This window comes from Condylostylus longicornis, unplaced genomic scaffold (assembly GCF_029603195.1).
Source record: "Condylostylus longicornis isolate FDR11 unplaced genomic scaffold, ASM2960319v2 ptg000001l, whole genome shotgun sequence".
Lineage (NCBI taxonomy): Eukaryota > Metazoa > Arthropoda > Insecta > Diptera > Dolichopodidae > Condylostylus > Condylostylus longicornis.
The window spans coordinates 5744542-5767434 of NW_026577970.1; the positions used below are offsets into that span (position 1 = coordinate 5744542).

The 22893-nt window shown below is 25.0% G+C and overlaps 1 protein-coding gene across 5 annotated transcripts in view; it reads left to right on the top strand.

The window, feature by feature from the left end:
* The first annotated feature begins 17474 nt into the window (after positions 1-17474).
* LOC129618533 (probable serine/threonine-protein kinase DDB_G0286481) overlaps positions 17475-22893 on the top strand; it is a 30152-nt gene continuing 24733 nt past the window's right edge. For 2 of the 5 annotated variants that reach the window (XM_055533361.1, XM_055533369.1), the window contains exon 1: positions 17475-19075. In XM_055533361.1, coding sequence (XP_055389336.1) covers positions 17584-19075 — 1492 coding nt within the window. In that variant the 5' untranslated portion in view covers positions 17475-17583. The remainder of the gene's footprint in view (positions 19076-22893) is intronic. The other 3 variants (XM_055533341.1, XM_055533349.1, XM_055533354.1) reach the window with 2 other exon arrangements.

The following is a 22893-nucleotide window of genomic DNA, read 5'->3' on the forward strand; positions in this document are numbered from 1 at the left end:
ATTTGCTGTGAAACAATTCTTTACAAGCATAAGACAAGAAAAAAAAAGGAAAAAATTACCAAAAAGAAACTATAAAAATAAATTATTGAAAAAGATACAATAAAAAAAAAAACAAAAAAAAAACATTCAAATGAAAAAATACTTAAAGAAAATAGCATAAAAAAAAATATCAAAGCCAATGGAAAATTCCACTGTCTTCAATTCATTGAAATTGTGAAATACTTTCAATACAAACACATGTACATATGTACATACAGTACAATGAGAATGAAAAACATAGTCGGACATGATGGCACGGCACGCTTTACTTGTTTGTATTATTAATCAAAATCATTAAAGTATGTACATACATTTGGTACGTATATATACGTATGTGTACATACAAAAATATGGTATGTGTTAAATAGAGTTTCCAATTTTACAAAATACCTTTTAGAAATATAAATAAACTTTTTTTTGCTCTGGATTTCTTTTCGTAAAAATTTTTTAATTTGTTCTAATTTTTCTGACTTTACTGTCGAATAATAGCCCATGAATTTAAAAAAATTGACATTAGCAAATTGTTAATTTACTTAGGCTTAGACAGTTTTTAGTTATTTTAAAATAATTTTTAATACATATATATCTCAATAAAATATGTAATGCTTTCTATATATACGATACATTGCCATGGTAATATACTTTATCATTAAGTACGTGGTAATAGATGTTTGACAAAGTTCGATAATATAAATTGTTTAAAAAGAAGCAATAATATTTCCCAAATATAATAAATTAAAATTTTAATATCTTATAATGTGATATCTGTTTATTTTCTAGGGGAAAATAGTATGAAAATATTGCATACCATACGGAGCAGTACCAAGATTTAAAAACAATTAAATGTTATGATAGTTCGTATATATATGTATTTAGTAAATTAGGCACTTGCGACAAGTTTATATTTTCAAAGAACCCGTTGGCCTGATTCGAGACATGAAAATGATAGAAATTATTTTTTTAATCGAATAATAAACATAAAAGATGACAAATACAATATTTCAACAGAAAAACAGAAAATTAAACAGTCAAATACAATATTTTTTTTAAAGCAGTTTCTCTTCAGACCCACGGTTTTAATTAAAACTTACAGCTTACATTTTCTTGCATTTAAATTTTTATTGTGTCACAATTGCAAAGTATGATTCATCGAATAGATTTTAAATTTTAAGTTACATTATTCCTAAATTTTGATAAAAGATTCAAAACTGTTGGCAATCTTAAAATTAAAGAAGCATGTTTAAGAGGATCATTTAATTTTGTAGTAAGTGTACGTAATTGCCTATGTATATGTGTTTAGTGGCGCAAGCATTTAACTTAAAGCCAAATGTGTATAATTTCTAAAACCAGAAACAAAAAAAAAAATTTCAATGAGAGAAAAAGGTTTTAAACATGATTTATTTGCTGTTACTCTTATTGAGAATTTTATTGATAGTTCGATCACTTCTTCGTATTCTTTTTTAAAAGAGCTAAAAATTTTTCTCTTTTAGCTTTGAATGAATTTCGTGTGTGAGTTCAACCAATGTGTATGTGTTGGTATAGATATTGTCATTTGATGTATGTAGGTAAAATTTCATTTAAAATTACAATTTATAGAAGAATTTGAGTTTCAAAAATGAATGAAAATATATTACTTATAAAATTTTAACTACGAACTAATAATGCATTTTCTAATTAAGTACTTAAAATTTTTTTGAAGTGTGTAATCTGGCGCAACTGATTTTTTTAACAAGTGCAATTATTTCTTACTATAATGTGCTAGCTATTCAAAATTCCCTAACTTATGACTAATTAAGTTAGAAAATTTAAGACCACATAAGGTAAAATTTTTGTTTTTAAATGAAAAATTCTAGTTTTTTAAGACAAAATCCAATTGCTTATACTTCTGGTACTGATATAAGTACAATTGTGGGAAAATTTCAAAAAGTCAACTGTCAAAAAATCGACTTGAAAAAACTATGAAAACTTTATTGTTTTGACCTAAATGCTACATTGTAGAGAGTTTGCAAAGTACTGGGGCCCAACTATGTGCCCAATCAATTTGAATGGAAATTGATACTACCTTTTCATATTAACACTTTATTTAGACGACGACTTGAATGTCACACATTCGCTTATAATTTGCATATAATGTCATTAGTTTGGCATTAATTTGTGGTAATATTTACTAACCTTATTCAAATTATGTAAATTTAAAAATAAAATTATAGTAACATTTCTGCATCTCTAAGTAAAAATTAATTGACACTGTAAGAGACACTGGATGAAGATAATGAAACCGTTTTCAGCCAAATGATTTTACTAAAAATTAGAGTGTACTACAAAGTTTGTTACTCATTCGTTTCTAATGGTTTTTTGTTCAACAAAATTAAGTAACACAAAATTATTTTTTCTTAAACAGCTTTTCATTGTAGTTGTATAATCAACGTAGTTGTTAGAAATGTTAATTACCATTTTAAGAAATTTTGATATTCGCATTCGTATTGTTAAGATGCATTGTATATGTAAACATACTAAACACCGACAATATAACATTTAAATTCATGCGCTGATTCTAATATGATTGTTACAGTCATAATCAAAATCTCAAGTATTTTTTATACTTCATGGAGTTCGTTCAGTGTTGTAGTTTTCCAAAAAAAAAAAAATTTCTTTTAATTTTTAATCTTGAATTCGCTAAATGTATTCGACTTAATCTTGTCAAAATTATTTTTTGTTGGCATCATCACTCTTGTTGAGATATTAGGATAATTTTCTTTGAAAAAAATATTAAAAGGATATAGTACCAATCCACAATTAAATTGCGGCAGTATATCACTGAATTATATTTGTATAGTGAGATACAAATGTTTACACCAAAAAATGTCAATCGAAGTTATGTTGGTTTGATTCAGTAACATTTGTTTTTTTACAAGTAATGAAGTTATTCCTTATAATAAAAAAAATTGCTTGGTTTATTTCAAAACTATTAAAGATTAAATTTTGAATTCGCTTAAAAAATTTCAATTTTATAAGAGCGCTCATTTTAATACTGACTGTGCATAAATTTATTACGTTTGTGTGATAATCACAAAATTTAATAAATCATTGAAAAAGTAAATAATCTAGCTTTAGTTAAAATTTAAGTAAATACAAGAACATAACCACAAGTTTACGATAATATGCGAGTAACATGGTTTATATTATTCTTTATGAAGTAGAATTAAATAAAGTTGGGTCAAACCAATGGTTTGTATTGTAGCACTTTCCTCTTCAACAATTACTGAATACAGTCTATGTATGTATGTATATCTACCACACTATTAAAAATATTTTCATTCATATACGAAACTATTTCTAGGATTGCATATATTTAGGATGAACGTTTTATGCAGTCTTTGAAATACAGCAAAAATTAACTTAAAGAGGGCTTAACATAATCCTCGATTTTAAGGGTTAATTGCGTGAGTTAAGAAAAATAATTATATTTTTTAATGTTACGGAATTTACCGTTAGCTTTTTGCGTTTATAGAAATTTGAAAAAGCTTGCAGTTTCGGAAATATAAAGCGTCAAAAATTCAAATTTTACAAATTTCAAAAGGCTATAAGTTGAGAGGGGGTGGAGATGGAAAAAAAATTTCTTCTAACGAAATAAACTATTTATTAGTATCTACAAGCCGCTAACATTTCAGGCTCCTGCAACATGGGCTCCAGAAGAAAAACGACATCAAAAATTTGGGAAAAATGGATTTAAGATAACGGTAAATTTGAACGGCCATTTTGCTTTTTTTAAAGTTTAACTATAGTATGCCACGATAGGAAAAGCAAACTATTGCCTTTCTGCGTTTGCAAAATTTGAAAAATGCTTATGGTTTCATTGCAACAAATAGTTAAAAAAGGCCATTTTTAGGGTTTTGGGGGGGTTTAAGTTTTAGCGTGGGTGAGATAGGTAAAAATTTTGTTGTACGGAAATAAGTTTCTAGTAAAGATCTATGTACATATAAAATTTCAGCTTTCTATCTTCAAGGGTGTAAAAGTTTTGTAAACAAAAAAAAATGTCTACGGACGGACGGACAGAATGAAACTAATAAGTACTTTTTTCAAAAAATTTTTGGAAAAGTGCTAAAAAGATATGAAGAAAAAAATATCGTTCACGAAGAGTAAAACATTCTCTTTCAGATATTCATTCGACACAGATCTACGTCATATCAATAAAATGATTTAGATACACATATAGAGCGTTTCTAAGTATGTACGAGTATATAAAACGTTTACAATTATCGTTGGCCATAAATTCAAAGGCGGACGCCAGCGTTATAATTCCCAATATCCGTTGCCAACGTAAGTGACAATGATTTTTGTTTTTTTTTATTGCGCATAAGTAAACGATAAAAAAAAGTTTAATTGCTTCATTTTAGATGATTGCAATTTGAAAAATATGGCAATTTTTATAATTGACATGATTGTCAAATATTTGAAATATTGTAGTATGTATGTATGGCAAATAAGTAGCATCGATGGTAATTGCAGCAAATTCTTTCAAACATACTTTTACTTATTTATTATATGAGCGTATTCCATAAAAGATGCATCCTATTATTTTATTAATTTTTTCATGAATACGAATCCTAGTTTAATTCTGATTATACTTGCCTTTTACTCCAAGAAAGCTTTTCATCTTAAAAAGCTTCGAAATTTAAACAAATTTTTTTAAAATAATTTTTTTTTTTTTGTTATGTGATACAATTTCGTTGTATTTGATTTTGAAATTGACAATTTCTCTCTAAATTGCATAAAAAATAAAACATAAAATTTCTTACACAAATATTTAACTAAATAATATACATAATTTGAATAATTGAATTTATATGTACATATGTATGTACACAATTATTATCTATAATATAAAAAGCTTTTAGAACACGTTATTATTTAGGGTCCTTATAATACTGCTAACAATTTTTATAAATATTTATAAACACATTTATTTACCTGGTACTATACTTAACTTCTATCGCTATTGCAAAGTTATTCTCTCATTTCTCGTAAGTTTAAGAAAATTAATACGTAGTTTAATGTAATGTGATGTTAGTTTATGTTAGTGATGATGAGACAATGTGATGTTAGTTTATTTTAAATGTCAAATATTTACCATAACTACTTTTATCCATATTAGAGAAATGTATATAAATTAGTTTTGGAGAGATATCGACTTGCCAGTCTGTTTGTCTGTCTGTGAACTCATCGTGTTTCTCAATTTCGTGACCGATTCTGATTGAAATTTATATCTGAGCAGGGCTGTCGTTGTTCAATTTTACAAAGAAGTCGATTTTGCAAAAGAAACTCAGTTTTGATGCAAAATGTTTAAAAGGGAATCCGATATTCTAATATTTCAAAATACTCTTTTTTTTTTTTTTGTAATGACTAATCTATAATTAAAACTGCATACATCTAACTAAAAAATACAAAACATATTTAACTTCGTTAATTGTTACGATGTATGAATGAAAATATGAAATAAAAGGTAAATATGAATTAAAAGGTGCAAAATTTGCAGCTGAAGTTTCTTTCAAAGTAGGCGTTCCATTGCAAACCAAGAATCATGTAGCAAAATTTGTTTTTACGATATTACAAATTTTGTAATTTGATTGTTTTTACGATATTACGATTTTACAAATTTGTTAATTTATATACGTAATTTTCAAATCAGAGCTTTTTACCGAGTAGTTGAGCACCGGAGCACACGTATGCAAAAGGGAATCCAAGCCCAAACGTCCTTTTGGAGCCCAAACGACAGCTCTGTATCTGAGTTAACTTTGGCCACGTGATGAATTTATCTGTATTTTTCTGTATACATATCAGGTTTCCTAAACTAGATCTTAACTACGTGCCGACTTTACTCTATTAATTCTTTTTTAACAAAAATATTAAACAATTTCATATGCAAGTTTTTTATGACAATATGATGAGCTACTTGAGATCAAGTGATTACAGCCATAAAAACTTATTTTGATTTCCCGTCATCTATAAAGCATCTATTACGTTTATAAGCATCTATTACGTAATTATGAAATTGCTTAAGCGCCAGCTCCTACAACTCTGAAGATGTCAGCATATACGAGTCATCTCATTTCAGTTATGGAAAAATTTATACAAAGTGTTCGCATTTTATTCCAATCTATGCTGCAGAAAAACCAGTCTGCAATGACTAGACTAATTTATTCTTCCTGCCAAGTTCTACTAGCTTATCTTCCACGTCAGAATCGATTTTATTTTGTAATAGTCAAGCAAACGAATCGCCGCCCGGCTAGTTCGAGAATATTTTAATGGTTTTTATTTACATAACCGCCAAAAATGTTTTACTGAATGCAGAGGTAAACAGAATTGAAGTGGAAAAGAATCAAGTTTCGGAATCGCCGTTTGACTCAATAGTTTGACGCCGTTCGAGCATATATTAATGGTTTCGCATGAGCATATATAATGGTTTTTACATATTCGTTACGAATGTTTTCATTGCAAAGACTTCTGTTTGGGTAACCTTTGAAAAATCTTTATATAGGGAATTTATATGTTTTGTGATTTATTTAAAAAACAAAGATTATACGAAACAAAAATTATTTCATTGATTTCATTTAAATATACAGTATTAAATTACATCTTTTAATTAATTCTTCACGAGGCTCGTTAAACTTGGGTACAACTGTACTTTTTCATTATTTTTGGGCGAAAAAAATGTTATAATGCTCTGGTTATATACATATTTTATATTTAATTTAAAATTAGCGCCCTTTTAAAAAAAAATTATTCTCTTTTCATCAAGGTTGTTGATATTGTGGTATGGTGTGGTGTGGTGAGGTATTATCTAAAATTTACACATTATTTAAAAACACAAACGAATAAACCAAAAAAAAAAAAACAACAACAATAACAGTAAACGAATGAGAAAACAAAAATGTTTCTTTTTTTATTTTATTTTATTTATTTTTATTTTTCATTATTTTTTTAACTTAAGGCGCGCTCTTTATTTTTAACAAAACTTCATAAAAACTACACTCTTCAGTATCAAATTGGACTGTCAACAGTCAACAACAAACGTACGTATAGGAAAGTATTTTGTTTGCTGTTTTTTTTTTTTTTTTTTTTTTAGATTCGTTTGAAAAGAAAATCTAAAATAAAATAAAAAAAATTTAAGTCAAAGTCGGACGTTTAATCGTTTTAGCATTAAAATTCAAACATATTAATTAATTTTCATATTATTAAAAAAAAAATATATTGAAAATATTTTTCATATTCGTTTTTTTATGAATATTTAATTTCATAAAAGCGAAAAAAAAATAATTGAAGAAAACAAGAGAAAAACGGAAAAAAAAACATTGAAAAATCAAAAAGAAAATTTTTTATAATTATAATATGAAATTTCTTCGTACTTTAATCTGAGAAGTGTAAGAGAGAAAGATATACAAAAAAAAAAAAATAAATTTAATAAAAGTGCGCGCGGCGTTTAAAATTTTTTTCGCTCTTACAAAAAATGTTTTTCTTGTTTTTTTTTTTTTTTAAATACTTACTATTTATGTACATAGTTTTTTTTATTTCTTGGTTAGTTTGCTAGTCTTATGCTTATTCAAAATCACAAACACTAATCCAAATAATATAAAATTTATCGAATCGATTGGATCAAAAAATTTATAATTATCAAATATCACAATATGTACAATGTTTAAATATATATACGCATGCATACATACATATATGTATTATATTTTTCTATGCTATACGTACATAAATTATATAAGTATAATTAAATATTACGTGCAAAATACGTTAATTTTTCATTTTCATAAAATTTAAATCGAAATTTAATTCAAAAATATTAAAAATAATTGTGTTTTTGCACAATTATTTGTAATTATAATAGAAAAATAATTTATTTTACATAGTGTAATATAAAATAAATTTTTGAAAATTTTCCATTGATTATTGTGTATATGAGTGTGTGCGTGTGCTTCTTTTTTTTTTTTTTTTAATAAAGATGTGTTTATTATTTCTTTTTTACTGTAAGTATGTAAATACATACATACGTGAAAAAATAATGTGTATGTATTCTGACATTATAAATAAAAAATAAAATGTAGGTATTATAAAAGAATTCAAAAGAAAATGCAACATACATAAATATTTTTCAAAAAAAAAAAATATATGTATTTATATAAGTATGTGAATTTTTTTCATATTAGGTTTTTTTTCCCAATAAAAAAATATTTTTTTAATTAAAACAAATGCACTTATTACATATGTAGCATGTAATTGATCTAATTCTAGTATCTAGGTTTAGCGTTTACATTTTTCAATAAGTAAATAGAAGAATTAATATATTTTCGAATTCTATTACTATAATTTTAAGGGGCACAAATTAGATTTTTACTTTTAGATATTCAAACAAAAAATCATATCAAATATTATGTTTTTAGATTTTATTACACATATTATATATGTGCCTTAAAATACTAAACATGCTGCAAAAAAACTTAAAAAAAAAAACTATCCAAAATGATTGTATATTTCTCACTCAGTCCATACATACATACATATATATAAAATATATATATGTACAAGTATTCAAACAAAATATATCCGATTTCTAAAAAAAAAAAAAAAATACATAATATTTAGTTTTGTAGCATAGGTGTATTACGTTCATTCATAAGTATTATATTCAAGAAATTCAATTTGTTATACATATACATTAATATCTATCTATATACATATAGTAATGTATGAGTAATATTATGTGCGCCTACCCAAATTTTTGTTAACCAAAAATACCTGAAATTTCAATATATGTATGTATAAATTTTACACTTAAAAAAAATGTGTATTATCAAATTCAGGAAAATTATTGCATAAGATTTAAATATTTATATAGAAAATCAAATTAGAAATAGTTTTGGAATTATTCATACAAATTTAACAAATAAACTTCATTCAAAAATTTGAGAAATAAGTCCAATTGTACAAATATCTATATGTATATGTTCTATTCTAAAATTTTTGAAGAAGATTAATTGTTAATTTTCCGTTACTCTAATTATTACAATAAGTTTTTCATGTAAGATTACAGCTAGCGTGAACTAAACACCAAAACATGTAAATAATCTCACTGGTATGTAATTTTTTACACATTTGTAAAAATGTGTAAAAAATTACAAACAATTCGTGACTTTAAACGTCAGTTTAAGTACGTCAAATGATTTCTTTTAAGACTTGTATGTCAATTAAATTATATTTATTTAAAAAGTAATTAGTTTTATTTATAATAATACATTTTTCAAAGTAATTTGCGAAAAAATGAGGAAAAATAAAACAATGAATAACTCGGGAAAAGAAAAAATTGAAATATGCTAGAATTTAAAAAGACTTTGCATTCGATTTTTTAGCCAATACAGAAATGAATTGAAGTTAATCTATTATGCCGCCAATATCATACAAATCTGTTGACTCTTGGAAAAACATTGTAAGGGTCTAAGTTGAAAAGTTTTATCGTATAAATACAATCTGAATTGCATTAAATTCCCTCGCCGAAGATAATTTCAAAATATTGTATCAAACTAAAAAAATCGATAAATATGGATCAAATATAGAAAACGTTTGACCTTACAGAAAACGCATTCACTGCGTTGGTGTTGCGGCCGGCCGATTTCAACAAATTATTCAAATTAATCAGAGAGATGGGTCTAGGGCAGATGTTGTAGAGGTATGCCTCACATTTAGATGGGCCACAATTGCTCCTTAAATGATTACACCGATATTTTTTTCATATTACAGTGCACAATGGCAGCTATTGATAGCTCATTTTTTAATGATGACACCAAAAATGAATGATATAGATTCACAAAAATCTGAATTATAAAAACAATCAGTTATGACAGGCGTAAATATAAATTTTATTCAAAAAATTTCTTACAATTTAATTAGCACCCTTATGATTCAATTTCTCGTTAAAATAACATTCCTGAACATGCTAATTTTATTATAATTTTATTTATTTAATTTTGTTTCTTACTAAAATTACCAGAAACTAAAAAATAACATATAAATTAGAAAAAAAATTTGTAAGTAAGTACCTGCTTGCCAAAGTGCCAAAAAAGTGTTTTTCGAATTTCCAAAAACAGTACTATTTTGGCTACATATTAGTTCACTTAGAAATAACTGACAGAATCATTAGGAATCTTGTCGAAATTGCAGTTTTATTTTGTTTGCTGCAGACGACTGTCTTGACAACAAAACAAAAAGGGCTGCCGTTTTTTAAATTTTCTTTTTAATTCAATGTAGTTTTGAATTTCCAAAAACATTCAATTTCTTTTTAAATGTTAACTGAGGTAATGCAAAAATAATATAGTTTTTTGATACAGTGTTAAATACGTTTGTATGCGCTTTATAGTTAAACTTCTATTTTTATAAATATTGAAAGTATTATTGTGTACATAGTTTGCACTATAAATAGATAATGTTGTTTTTTTTGAAAGTTATAAATAGTACGAGCTATTTATTTTATTTTTATAACATATAAGTAAAAGAATGTAAATGATAGAACTATTCTAACAACAGAACATCTAAAAACTATATAAACATGCAATATTTTTTTTGAATATACGGTATGTGCATATATACTTATTTGTGATAATAATAATTATAAATATGTATGACAATGTTGAAATATATAAATAATAAATTAAACAAAATAATTAAGAATATATCAGTATGGCATAAATACTGTATGTTTTTCTTATTTTGAAAACAACATATGCGTACAATTGATTTTTACATTAAAGTTGATCAATCAATCAATTATATGAATTAAATATTTTCTTAAGCCGATAGCCCAGGCAGCTAGTGCTTTATATATATTAAGAAATTATAACTTTAAAATTGATAAATAAACAAATAAATTAAAAAAATATTTTCTTAGCATACAAATACATACTGAATAAAGTTTTCTTATACTTTATTTTTTTATTTATTATCACCAATGTTTTTAATATTTACTGAAGCTTCGGCTGAATAATCACAAAATAAGACTGTATTCGATTATATGAATGAATCGATTCCTTACCTAAAATGTTCTAATACCAAAGTTCTTTGAAAGCCTTATAACTTAACCCTATTGAATGTTTTTTGCTCCAAGTCTCAGTCTCGTATTGTTCACAATTCAATAAAATAATGATAATAATAACGCCCTACAACCATCCACTCCTCTCAACTCGCCTACGGCGGGACATCAATAATATTTTAAGATCACATACAAAAAATATTCAAGTAGAGACAATAAACGAAGTTCTCCCAAAAGTACCAATCAATTAAGACACCGTAAAATATTAACATTTATTATTAATAATTGTTAAAATTAGTGTAGACTTGCGCACTAGTCAAATGAGTTTAGACGTTAAACATAAAAAAATAAGAAAGACAAAGTAAGGCACAAAGTTATAAATATTCGGCATAAAACATGCTCGTGTCTTTTTAGAAATAATGTTAAATGTGTTACAAATTTTTATATTTGTTAAGTTTTTAATAAGTGAATAAACACTAAGTTATATATATTATTCTATTTACAATTAATATACTACAATAAAAAGTAAAATGTTAGTTTTGCAAAAAAATTTTAACGTAACAAAAAAAACCTTGAAAATAAACAGAATTTTTAAAATTTAATAAACAAAATCATAATAAGCAATTGATTGTACTTATATAAATTGCATTTACTTCCCGATTAATTGATTTTATATATAGAAAATTGTGTTAAAAAAAATAATTTGTTGTATACATTTTTATCTCTCTATATAATTACAAATATTTTCTAATTGTTTGTATATAACTACGCTCTTACTGTTCAAAATGTCTTATTTATTGTTCAAATATTATGTATGTGTAATTAAATTTCTATATGACATTAAAATGCTACATAAAAATCTTAATTGTAATATTTTTTTGAACTACTTTTTTCCTTCCAACTCAACTATTCCTTCCTCTCTACTATTTCCTTTCTCTTAACTACTTCCTTTCTCTCTAAAAGTTACGCTCTCTCAAAATACAAAATTTTAATTGTAAAACTAAAAAAATCTGATGTGGTCAGCACATAACCGACCGCAATGTATATTGTCTAGTTAATTGAAAGTGTTACAGAATATTATAAAAATGCCTTTTAAATACTTCCTTCCAATTTTTGGGACATTAGTAAGCTTATAGTTAACATACCTAGAAAAATGTAAACTTGGCTTATAGTAGCGTTTCGCTTTGTGCTACCCGAATACCCTGAAATGCTCGTCAGTTAGTTTCAGTAACAACCAGAACTCAAATATCAAATTTCAAGAAATTCAATCAATTAGTTCCATAGATATGATAAAAAATGTAAATTCGGCTCTTGGTTCGGTTTCGAACCCTGATCGTTCCAAAAAATTTATATGCTCATTGTTTTAACACTCCAAATTTAAATATTAAATTTCAAGGAAATTGATTGATTTTTTGTCTTTGTATGGGTAAAAATCTTAAATTGGCCCGCAACAAAGTCTTGTTTCCGAGTCCTGATATATTCTAAAAGTTGATCAATCCGTGACATAGTCAAACCTAACTCACATATAAAATTTCATGAAAATCGGTTCAGTCGAACTTGCGATACACGCGTGCACACACAGACCGATAGACCGATAGGTTGCTAAAAATTGTTTAGTTACACTTCCCTACCAGAAACCCACCGTGCGTTCCCACCGAAAACTCGATACGCAAAATTTGTTGCCATCACATTACCTACCTATTATACACAATGCAGTCGGTAAAAATCTAACTGCAAATATCTTTCCATCAAAATGTACATATGTATATCATATTAGTTATGTTAAGAGCTAATTTTTGTTTTTATCCGAAAAGTAGGCAATAATTATTTATAGTATTCAATATAATTTTAGCATATTAGTGAAAAGAATTTATGAGTGATTAATTTTTTTAAAAAAGAGTATTTTGTTTTCCTTTGCTCAAGAAAAATGTGATAATTCATATACTAGTGGTCAGACCCGAATTCATATTTTTGTATTTTGAAAATGCAGCTATTAAAATTATTAAGTTTTTCAAGTACATTTATACACAAATCTAGTTGAAACAGGGTTTTATTAAATTCTTCATGAACATTTGTGTCAACAAAACAAAATCTACATACATACATACGTACAATTGCATTTTATAAATATAAATTATCGCACACATATAAACTATATTTTGAATATTTTTCTTAATACAAATTAAGAGCAAATAAGAAATATTTTTTTAATGCGCATCATACAAACGTAATACATATATAAATATGTAAATGTAACTTATCAATATAACAAAAATATTGTATTGTAAGGAAAAAATTGTTTCGTGTCAAGAAAAAAACGTGGTTCTAGTATGCTGAGCTCAAAGTTTATGCCACTTAAATTAAAAAAAAACGTATAGCTCTTCATCAATTTGACAGAATGTAGATTGGTTATAAGAAGTTATAATAACTTTCTACGTAAACTCACTCTTCCATATTGTCTTAAACTCACTCTTCTATACAATCTTAATATCTCATCTATAATAATTTCCTTTGCTATTTTTTGCCTTCTTTCCATTTACTACTCACTTACGACAATGCTCGTTGGTACACATGTACCAAAAAATTACATTTTTTAATAATTTTAGTTTTATTGAACGAAATTTATTTATTAGCTTTAATATTCTTAAAACTTATTCAATAACTGTTTTTCCATTTATCAATTAAAATTTTTTTTCTAATTTCAATAAAATTTTTATATTTATTATACAAATTTACGCCCCTTTTATTACGCCATATAGTTTTTTAATCAACTGAATTCTCAATTCTACTACAAATACATATACATTAATTTTTCGCATAATTGATTTTGTCATTTTCTCATTTCTTACTCATTTCTCAATTTTGTATATTTATTTTATATATTAATAATCAGACATAAGTTTTTAGTTCATTTTTATAATCAAGGCAAACATTTTTTTTTTAATAATAATTTTTTTAAAAAAAATCTCACGCATACAATTGAAAATTTATTTATTGACTTTTACGTTACAATTCTCGTAACTCAAATAGTTCTAATATTACCTTGACAAAATTCTATTTATAAAAATATACTCTTCTCATAAATATTTTTATTATGACACTTTAAAATCTTTTACTTTTTCCTTTTCTTATGATTCGTAAATTTATAATCTTTGCATCGTAAATATTTGAACAGCTTCATCATATCTTATTCTTTTATCTAAAATCTAGATCAATAGTTACATTTAAAGTACATACATACATACATATGTGAGATTGTAAAGTCCACGTATGTACATAAAATCATATGTGTTTCTGTCAAATTTTTTACTATATACATATATGTATATGCTAGTAAAAATATATTTTTTTAAGTTTTATGAAGCTATTGAAAAAATTTTGTATTATTAGGAAAAAACCCAAATTTCACCTTAACAGTTGCAGTTAAATTTCCAACTCAAATCTTTAAAAGTTTGTTTATTCGGAACAAAAAATCTACAAAAGGTTACTTTCAAAGCTTTAAAAATGCTGCAAAACTTTAAGTAAATACAACTAGAATTTTCGAAACAGTTTTTCTTTGTAGCAGAAATTTATTGAACACGCTACTTTTTCAAAGTTTCTTCACCACTTATACATATAAATGATCGCTGTATCTATATGTTAGAAATCGAATAGGAAACCTTGTAGAAATAACAAACTCATGATTTTCAGTTTCCCATTACTTTTAAATAATCAGAAATGGTGCTACAATTTTAATTATCACACCTACGCCTAATAAAATAGGAAGCATTCATATATGATACACTTATCATTCATTGCTAGGGTTCATATTTTTTTGTTATTTCAATAAGGGCAATATTATTTTAATATTTAATTAACAACTACACGTTTTTGTCATTACTTTATATTTAAGTACATAAAAACTCTTATAATTAATTAATGTGTTTTATATTAATTTTAGTAGTTCTTCATATCACACCAATAGCGTATGTGCTTATATGTATGTATTTGTTAGTATTAAAATATGAAAATGATAATTCTTAAAAGCGTATTTCATATACGTATGTATGTATGTATGGGAGTGTTGATGAAAAATTATATTCATTGTGTGTTATCACAAAGAATTGCTTTTGTTTTTATTTAATCACTTTGAAACGATTTAATTAGTACAATAGAATTAAAATTGAGTTATTAAAGACTTATTTGTTTAAAGTACACAAGCACAATATAATAAAATTGATAATTTTTTATTCTAATTTTAAGAATTGTGTTTTTTCATTTTTACTTTGTTTGTGCGAAGAAGAGGCTTTAAATATGTCAATTTAATTTATCACCATATTTGCATATTTTGTAACAATAAAATTTAATTCTTTTTCTTTTTAAAAATTATCAATTTCCATTGAGGTTTTTAGGCTTTTCAGGGTAATATTTTTTTATATATGTATATAAGTAGAAAAATCTTTAATAGGTTTATGTAAATAAAATATACTTAATTTAAAGAATTTTCAACAAAAAATATTTTGGAATTGTTTAAATTACAAATTCCTTTTAAATTTTCTGATGTCGGTTCTTTGTAAATTGTATAAAAAGGATATTGAAAAAAACCTTTTTTCCACTCTTTAAAATGTTCTTTTGAGAGTTTTTTCCGTTCAAATAATTTCTCTTAGAAAATATCGTGTTAAAATGAATGAGCTTTTGCAAATGGAAATTTCATTTGAACACAAAATTTCATTTTTTTTTGAAAATAGTCAAATTTATTATAGATTCCCAATTTACATTAAAATAATGACATGCCCGATTCACAATTGACATGTCCGAATTATTTTGACAGTTAGTTAGTATAATGTCGTACATGCAGATAGTAATAAATAGTATAATGTCGTAGATGCTACATTATTTCTCTAACGGTAAATAATAGAATTTATTTTATTCTTATCAGACTTGCAATCGTATTGTTCATAAGTTAAATGTCTGCAATTGATTTTTTATGAAACATTGGAACAATGATTTTTATTTTAGTTATAACTTTTCGTGTAGAAAATTTATTGAATTCTGACGTAAAATATGGGCGTCATCAAATAGTTTCAGTGCGATATGTGAATAGGCATCAGATTTAATCAAGGATTTTTAATCTTAGATTTTGTCGTAAAATGTAAATACATAGATTCAATACAAAAGAAAATTTAACAATACAAAACAAAAATTTTGTATGTGGTTATATAGTATGGCTTTGCTTTTTATTTTTTAGAGTTACAGGGATATGTACTTATCCGTATAAATTTATATGTAAAGTGATAGTACTAAAATTTTGTGAATTGCAGCGCACTTAAGAGTGCATCACTAGTGCATCATATATTTTGGCTTTCTGTTGTAGTAAATTAGTTATTCAGTTATTTTTTTTTTTGTGAGTATTGAAAGTGGAATAGTTAGGTATACGGTCTAAAACTAAATTACAATTTTCTCTATATTTTTATGAATTTATTGAATACCTCGTGATATTTTTACTCACATACATATATGAGTGCATATTCTTTCTAGTTTTTTTCTTATCATATAACTATATTATCATAAATAGGTACCTAATTTTTATGTATGTATAGAAAAAATCTATTGATCAAACTATTAGTAAATTTATAAGCTAATATCATAATTGATTATTAGTCTAACCTTTTGTTTAAAGAAAAATACACATATAAAATTAAACTCAATTGATATCGTAGCGTTTTGTGAAAAATGCCGCTGATATTATATGTATGGATGTATGTATATTGTGTAAATATTTATAATATTAATAATAATAATAAAACACTTATAATTATGTTGATGATAAAATAAATCGATATTATTTGGATTAGATTGTTAGACAACGTTTGACAACAAAAAGTAAAGTTTATTAATTGCCTATAAAACAACTGATCAAGAAATAAAAAATTTTAATGAATTCCGTAAATTAATCAAAAAAAAAAAACAAGTAAATTGTAAATTAAAATGAGCAAAGCTACTCTTTGAATGTCATTTTTCATTTATAAAAATAATCAGAAATTGAATTGTCTCTTTTTTAACTCACACAGATATATGTGCATGCAAATATAAGCATAGTTTTAATCGTTATAAATAATTAAAGAGATCAAAAGTGTTAACGAAATTTTCTAAATCAGTGAACACAAAAATATTAAATTCAAATAAAAATTGAAAATAATTTTTATGTAAAAAAGAAAAGATCAAGCAATATTTGAAATGTGACTTAAAAATTTTTTTTAAAAATTAATGAAAAAATAAAAATTGGTCTTTTTAAATGTATTTAAATTTTTTATTGTTTTGCAATTTAAAATTAAAAAAATAAAGTTATTAAAATAAAAAAGTTCTTTAAAAAACAAAAAAAAAAAAAATTAATATTAAATTTAAAATCTTAAGAAAACTTATCTGAATTTTTACGAACATAAAAATAATTTTATAACAAGGAATATTTTAAACCGATTATGAAAAGTCAACCAGGCGGATCTGAAACGCTGATTGATTCTCCATATAATAATGTGGATGAATCAACATTATCAGTAAAAAAATCTAATAAAAATTTTTTGGGTAAATTACCTTCATCTAAAATAACAACAGCAACAACAGCTGCAGCTGTAACAACATTACCATCATCACGTTTACTTGGTGGTAAATTTTTAGTTACACGTGTACTCGAAGATTCATTTCCAATTTCACCATCATCTAATTCATTACCATCATTTGATATTGATGACACTAAACATGGATTAAGTAACAGTTTTGATGAAAAAAATGAAAGTTTAAAATTAAAAAATAAATTATTATTGCCAAATGATGCTTTTATGATACGTCATAATAATAGTCAAAGAAATTTTGGTCATTTATTAGAAAAACCACCATATAAACTTTTATCACAAGATAGTGGTATCGAAAGTGTTGATGGCCATAATGATGATTTTCAAAGAAGTGGTATTATTGTCGAAGAAATTATTAAGCATAAAAAGCGTATTCATATTAATTCAACATCAAATGGAACAAATTCAAATTCATCGACACCGCCATCATCATCCTCCTTGAATAATTCCAATGAATATATTACATTAAAAGAGATTAAATCTTCATCATTATCTGATGAAGAAAACATAGAAAATCAAAATTCGAATGATAATAATAATAAAAAATCTGAAAAAATTAAAATTGAAATTGATAATTTTGAAACAGATTGTAATATTATAAAAGAAATTAATGAAGCAACTACAAGTACAGAAACATCAGCAACAACTACAACCACATCATCATTAACTTCATCAGATAAATCAAATGAATCAACAACAACAAATGCACCGGAAAATATTGAAAATTCAACTAATTTAAATGATTTTCCAATATTATTTACAACGAATTCATTAATGGATGATGTTACCATTGATCCAAAATTAATAAATCGCAAAGATGGTCTTGAAGATTCAATGTATTATTTAGATGAATTTGGAAGTCCACAATTAAAAGAGAAATATTTTTTAAAGCAAAAAATTAAAGAGGCAAAAATTCTAAGGAAGAAAGCCAAAGAATTAGAAAAGGCTGAAAGAAAAATTCTAAAAGAACAAAAAAAATTAAATAGGAAAAAAAGTTTATCAAAACCATCCCCACCATTAAAAGTCAATGAGGAATGTGAAAAAGATGCTGAACTCAATGAAAATCAATTACAAAATGAAGAGAAAAAAAAATCTGAAATAAGTGATTGTGATAAAATTAATGATAAAAGTGATAAAACTAACTGTGATAATCAAAATTCTACTAATAATAAAATAAATACTAGTAATAAAGAAGATAATAGTGTAGTAATAAGTAATAATAATGTTAAGGAAAATCAACAAACAGATTTAATTTTTGAAGAATCGAATGGAATAATAGCTAACAGGACAACAAGTTGCGTTAGTTGGACAAAAATATGCAATAAATTCAAAAATATTTTAAGTAAGTTTTTGAGAATGTTGAAATATTTTTTTTTTTTGTATTCAAATTATATTGTGGTCATTTTAGTCATATCTGACAGTGCTTCCGTCCCCAATAATAACACAAAAATTAATTGAGCTAAGTTTACCTTTACCAAATTTTCGCAAACGATTTTTTGTGTTATAAACGCCAATAATCTATATAAATTGGATGTGATCGGGACAATACTCAATTTTTACACAAACAAGTACAATAATAGGGGCATTAATTTTGATACTCGTATTAGTCGATGTGATTTCATAACTCCTATAAAGTTTACAACTTCGAAAATTTTTTGTCATTTAAAGTTTGCATGATTCTAATTTTTATAAATACAATTGTGAGGCTGTCATAATTTTATTTTAAGCATATCTAAGTACAATGTTATAAAAATTTTGAAAAACCGTACCTAATACAATGACTTTTACTTATATTATCAAACCAACGCCCCTCCATTTCTATTTTAATGTTAAAAAAAAATGATTAAATCAACGAATTTTTTTTTCTTTATCAAGTCATTCTTAGTTCGAGTAGATAAAGTTTTAGCATTGATAAGAATTAAAAAATAAAAATTTTGTTTTTTGTAAATAGCACTTTTCTTATTTATGAAATTCAAAAGTATATAAAACAAAATAGCGATAATGTATACATTGTAGAAGATTAGAAAAAAATATTCTAAAAAAAGGTAGCAAAGAACGATAAATGTAATGTGCAAATCATAAAACCAACCGAATCATGTGAATTTTAAAATTAAGTATTCATTATTAAATTTAAAATTGTTTAAAAATAGCATATTTTAGAAATAAAGTGGCGCCACTTACAGCTGTCAGAAAAGAAATAAAGCGTCTATTATACATGTATAAAAGCTATAAGAAAAATGAATACAAAAAAAGATTGTTTTTACGTGGGTATTAAAGTATTAAAGAGACTTTAAGAGAGAGAAGGGGAGTTTTGCAATTAAATATTTTATTCAATATTTTTCAATTGTTTCATGTGATAAATTTGTCAGAAAAAAAAATACTTTCTTATTTTAGAAGTTTTGGCTATTCAGAGAGATCTGATTTCAGTATTATTTCCATTAGTACTTAAATATAATTTCATTAAAAATTAAAAAAGCATTGCACTATACTTGAAGGTATTATCACGTTATTGTTCTGTTGATTTTTGAGCTCATGAAAAATAACAGGAATTAATTAATTCACCTTTTACATCACCTAAAATATATTGAGCCTTATTCTAGTTGTCGCGTCACTTACGTGACATTTGTCGTTGTCGCTGTCACATCATTTGAAATGTGGTATTCTGGTTGTGGAGTGACGTGAGTGCGAGAAATAATCGAAAATGAAACGTTTCAAGTGAAATTGATACATTTTAAAAAGAAATTTCGGCGAATAAAGTTCAAACAAAAAAAATTTTCAGTGTATATATTTATATTTTTAAATAATAAAAAATGTCATTTGCATTATGGTTTACGAATTCATCTCATTCCGGTAGTGATGAAATTAAAAAAAAACAACAATTAAGGATCGAAAGATTTAAGATTAGCGACAGCTCTAGTCCATTGGATTTGCCAAATTTTTTCTAGTAAATTAGTTACAAACATTTTATTTTATTCACAGATTTATAAACTACTACAGACTTCCAAAGGAAGCCTTTGAATATTTACTGAATATATTCGAGGGAAAAACAAGTACCCGCAAAAGGCGTGCCCTGTCACGAAATTTCCAATTCTTCAAATTTATAAATACTTTCACGCTAAAAACAAAAATTAAATTATATATTTTATGACTTGATTTATGTATAAAATTAATTTTTTTATGATTTTGTTAAATTCTTTTGTTTTAACTTGCATTTTTGGTGTATCTTTCTTTCTTGTCACTTGTAAATTCTTTTCGACAAAAAATGTCGTTTCGCTACGACATATCTCGCATCAGAACGACAACTGGAATATGGCTGAAACACATTTTCCCACTATTCCCCGACGATTGTCACTGCGATCGCCGCTTAGAATATCAAATTCAAGTCGTAACGACAATTGTCGCTCTACTTCGACAACTAGAATAAGGCTCATTACCAACTAACTGTCACTATTTATTTCTATAACAACAAGATTCCACATCTATTCAAATAGATGGTGAAGAGTATTCGATTTTTATATCAAAATTTTATTATAGTTATTAGGAATTTCTAAAAACTGTTGAAGTTTTAGAAAACTGAATTAAAAAATTTTTGCCGTAAAGTAAGTAACGTATTGCGTTATAGTTATGATTAGAATGATTACATCATGAAATTGCGTGGAAATCATGGATGGACAAATATAAACTATTTTTTTTTATTTTTATTTTTCAAAAATCGTTTTCGGTTTTATTAAATATCGTATTTAAATAATTTCATTTAGAACCAAAATTAACAAATTTAACGCGCAGATATTCAAATACATATCAATTTCCATACATTTAAATAACTCAAATTGAGGTTTCACAATACTTATACTTGACATTTACACTATCTAATTAGTATGTATTTAAATATTGAAAATATAATATAATCAGTATTTTATTCGATTTTATTTCGCACAGCGCTAATAGAAATCTAATTAAATAAACAAAATTAATTCAATCAAGTTTTTTTAATTATATGTATGTATGTATGTATTTAGTAAGAACAAAATTGTATGAAAGCTTTTTTTAAGAAAATTCTAATAAAATCAGAATTGGGTAATTCTGAATTCAGAAAAGGTAACCGCAAAACCGCAAAACCACAACTCCTTTTGCATTTTGTATTCAATATGTTCCATTGCAATTTTTAGCTGATACGTGTAAAAATATCTTATACATTTCATACGACATCCAGAGATAAATAAAAACTCTATCTCGTAAGTACAGTACTCTAATTCCACTCTTCTATTTTGAAAATTTGTACATATGTATGTATACAACTTAATTTTTGGATTTTTAATTGAGTGATGTAAATTTACTCCAAAATCGAATCATTTAAAAGGTTCCAAATTTCGGTTTCTTTTTTTCAAATTTTCTTTTCTAAATCTTGACCAAAAACTTGTATTAAAGTAAAATTTTTTCATTCAAATTTCAGCTTGCCAACAAATTTTCATGTTGTTCTTCAATAAAAATACTCAAATACACAAACACGTATTCATGCACAAATCTTTCGCATATTTTTGTCAAATTTAAAAAAGTGTTAAAAAAAAAATCACTGATCGTAAATTGTAATTAAATATTTCTAAAATTTTGTCCTGATATTTTCGTCAACTTCTATTTTTTTTTGTTTTTTTTTCTATGTGAATATGCAAATATAGAGAGTTTTTTTAACTGTGTTCGGTAAAATACATACGCATGTCTCTGGATATGCGTGTGTGTATTGTGTGTTTACTTTGAGTTTATTCAATCAAATCCCTTGGAAACAAAATTTTCTCTTTTCAACAAAAATTTTTCTGCGAGAATAAAATATGGAATTAGAATTATAAATTTTTGATTTAAATGCATAAAATTCTTTGAAAATAATCTATTTTCGTATGATCATTTAGAAAAAATTTCTTCATTATCATCATTTTTTTATTTTTCTATTTCAAATTTAACTTAATATTTTAAAGTTTACTTTATTTTTTATTTGTCTTTTTTATTTACTTTTTCTCCTTTTTTTTATTACGTGAATTCTGATTATAAATTTTTATATAGAGTACATTATTTTTTTGATAATTTTTAGAAGATTTGCATAAATATTTAATGAAAATAAAATTATAAAAAAAAATTGTTTATTGATCAAACCATCCAATCTGTTTT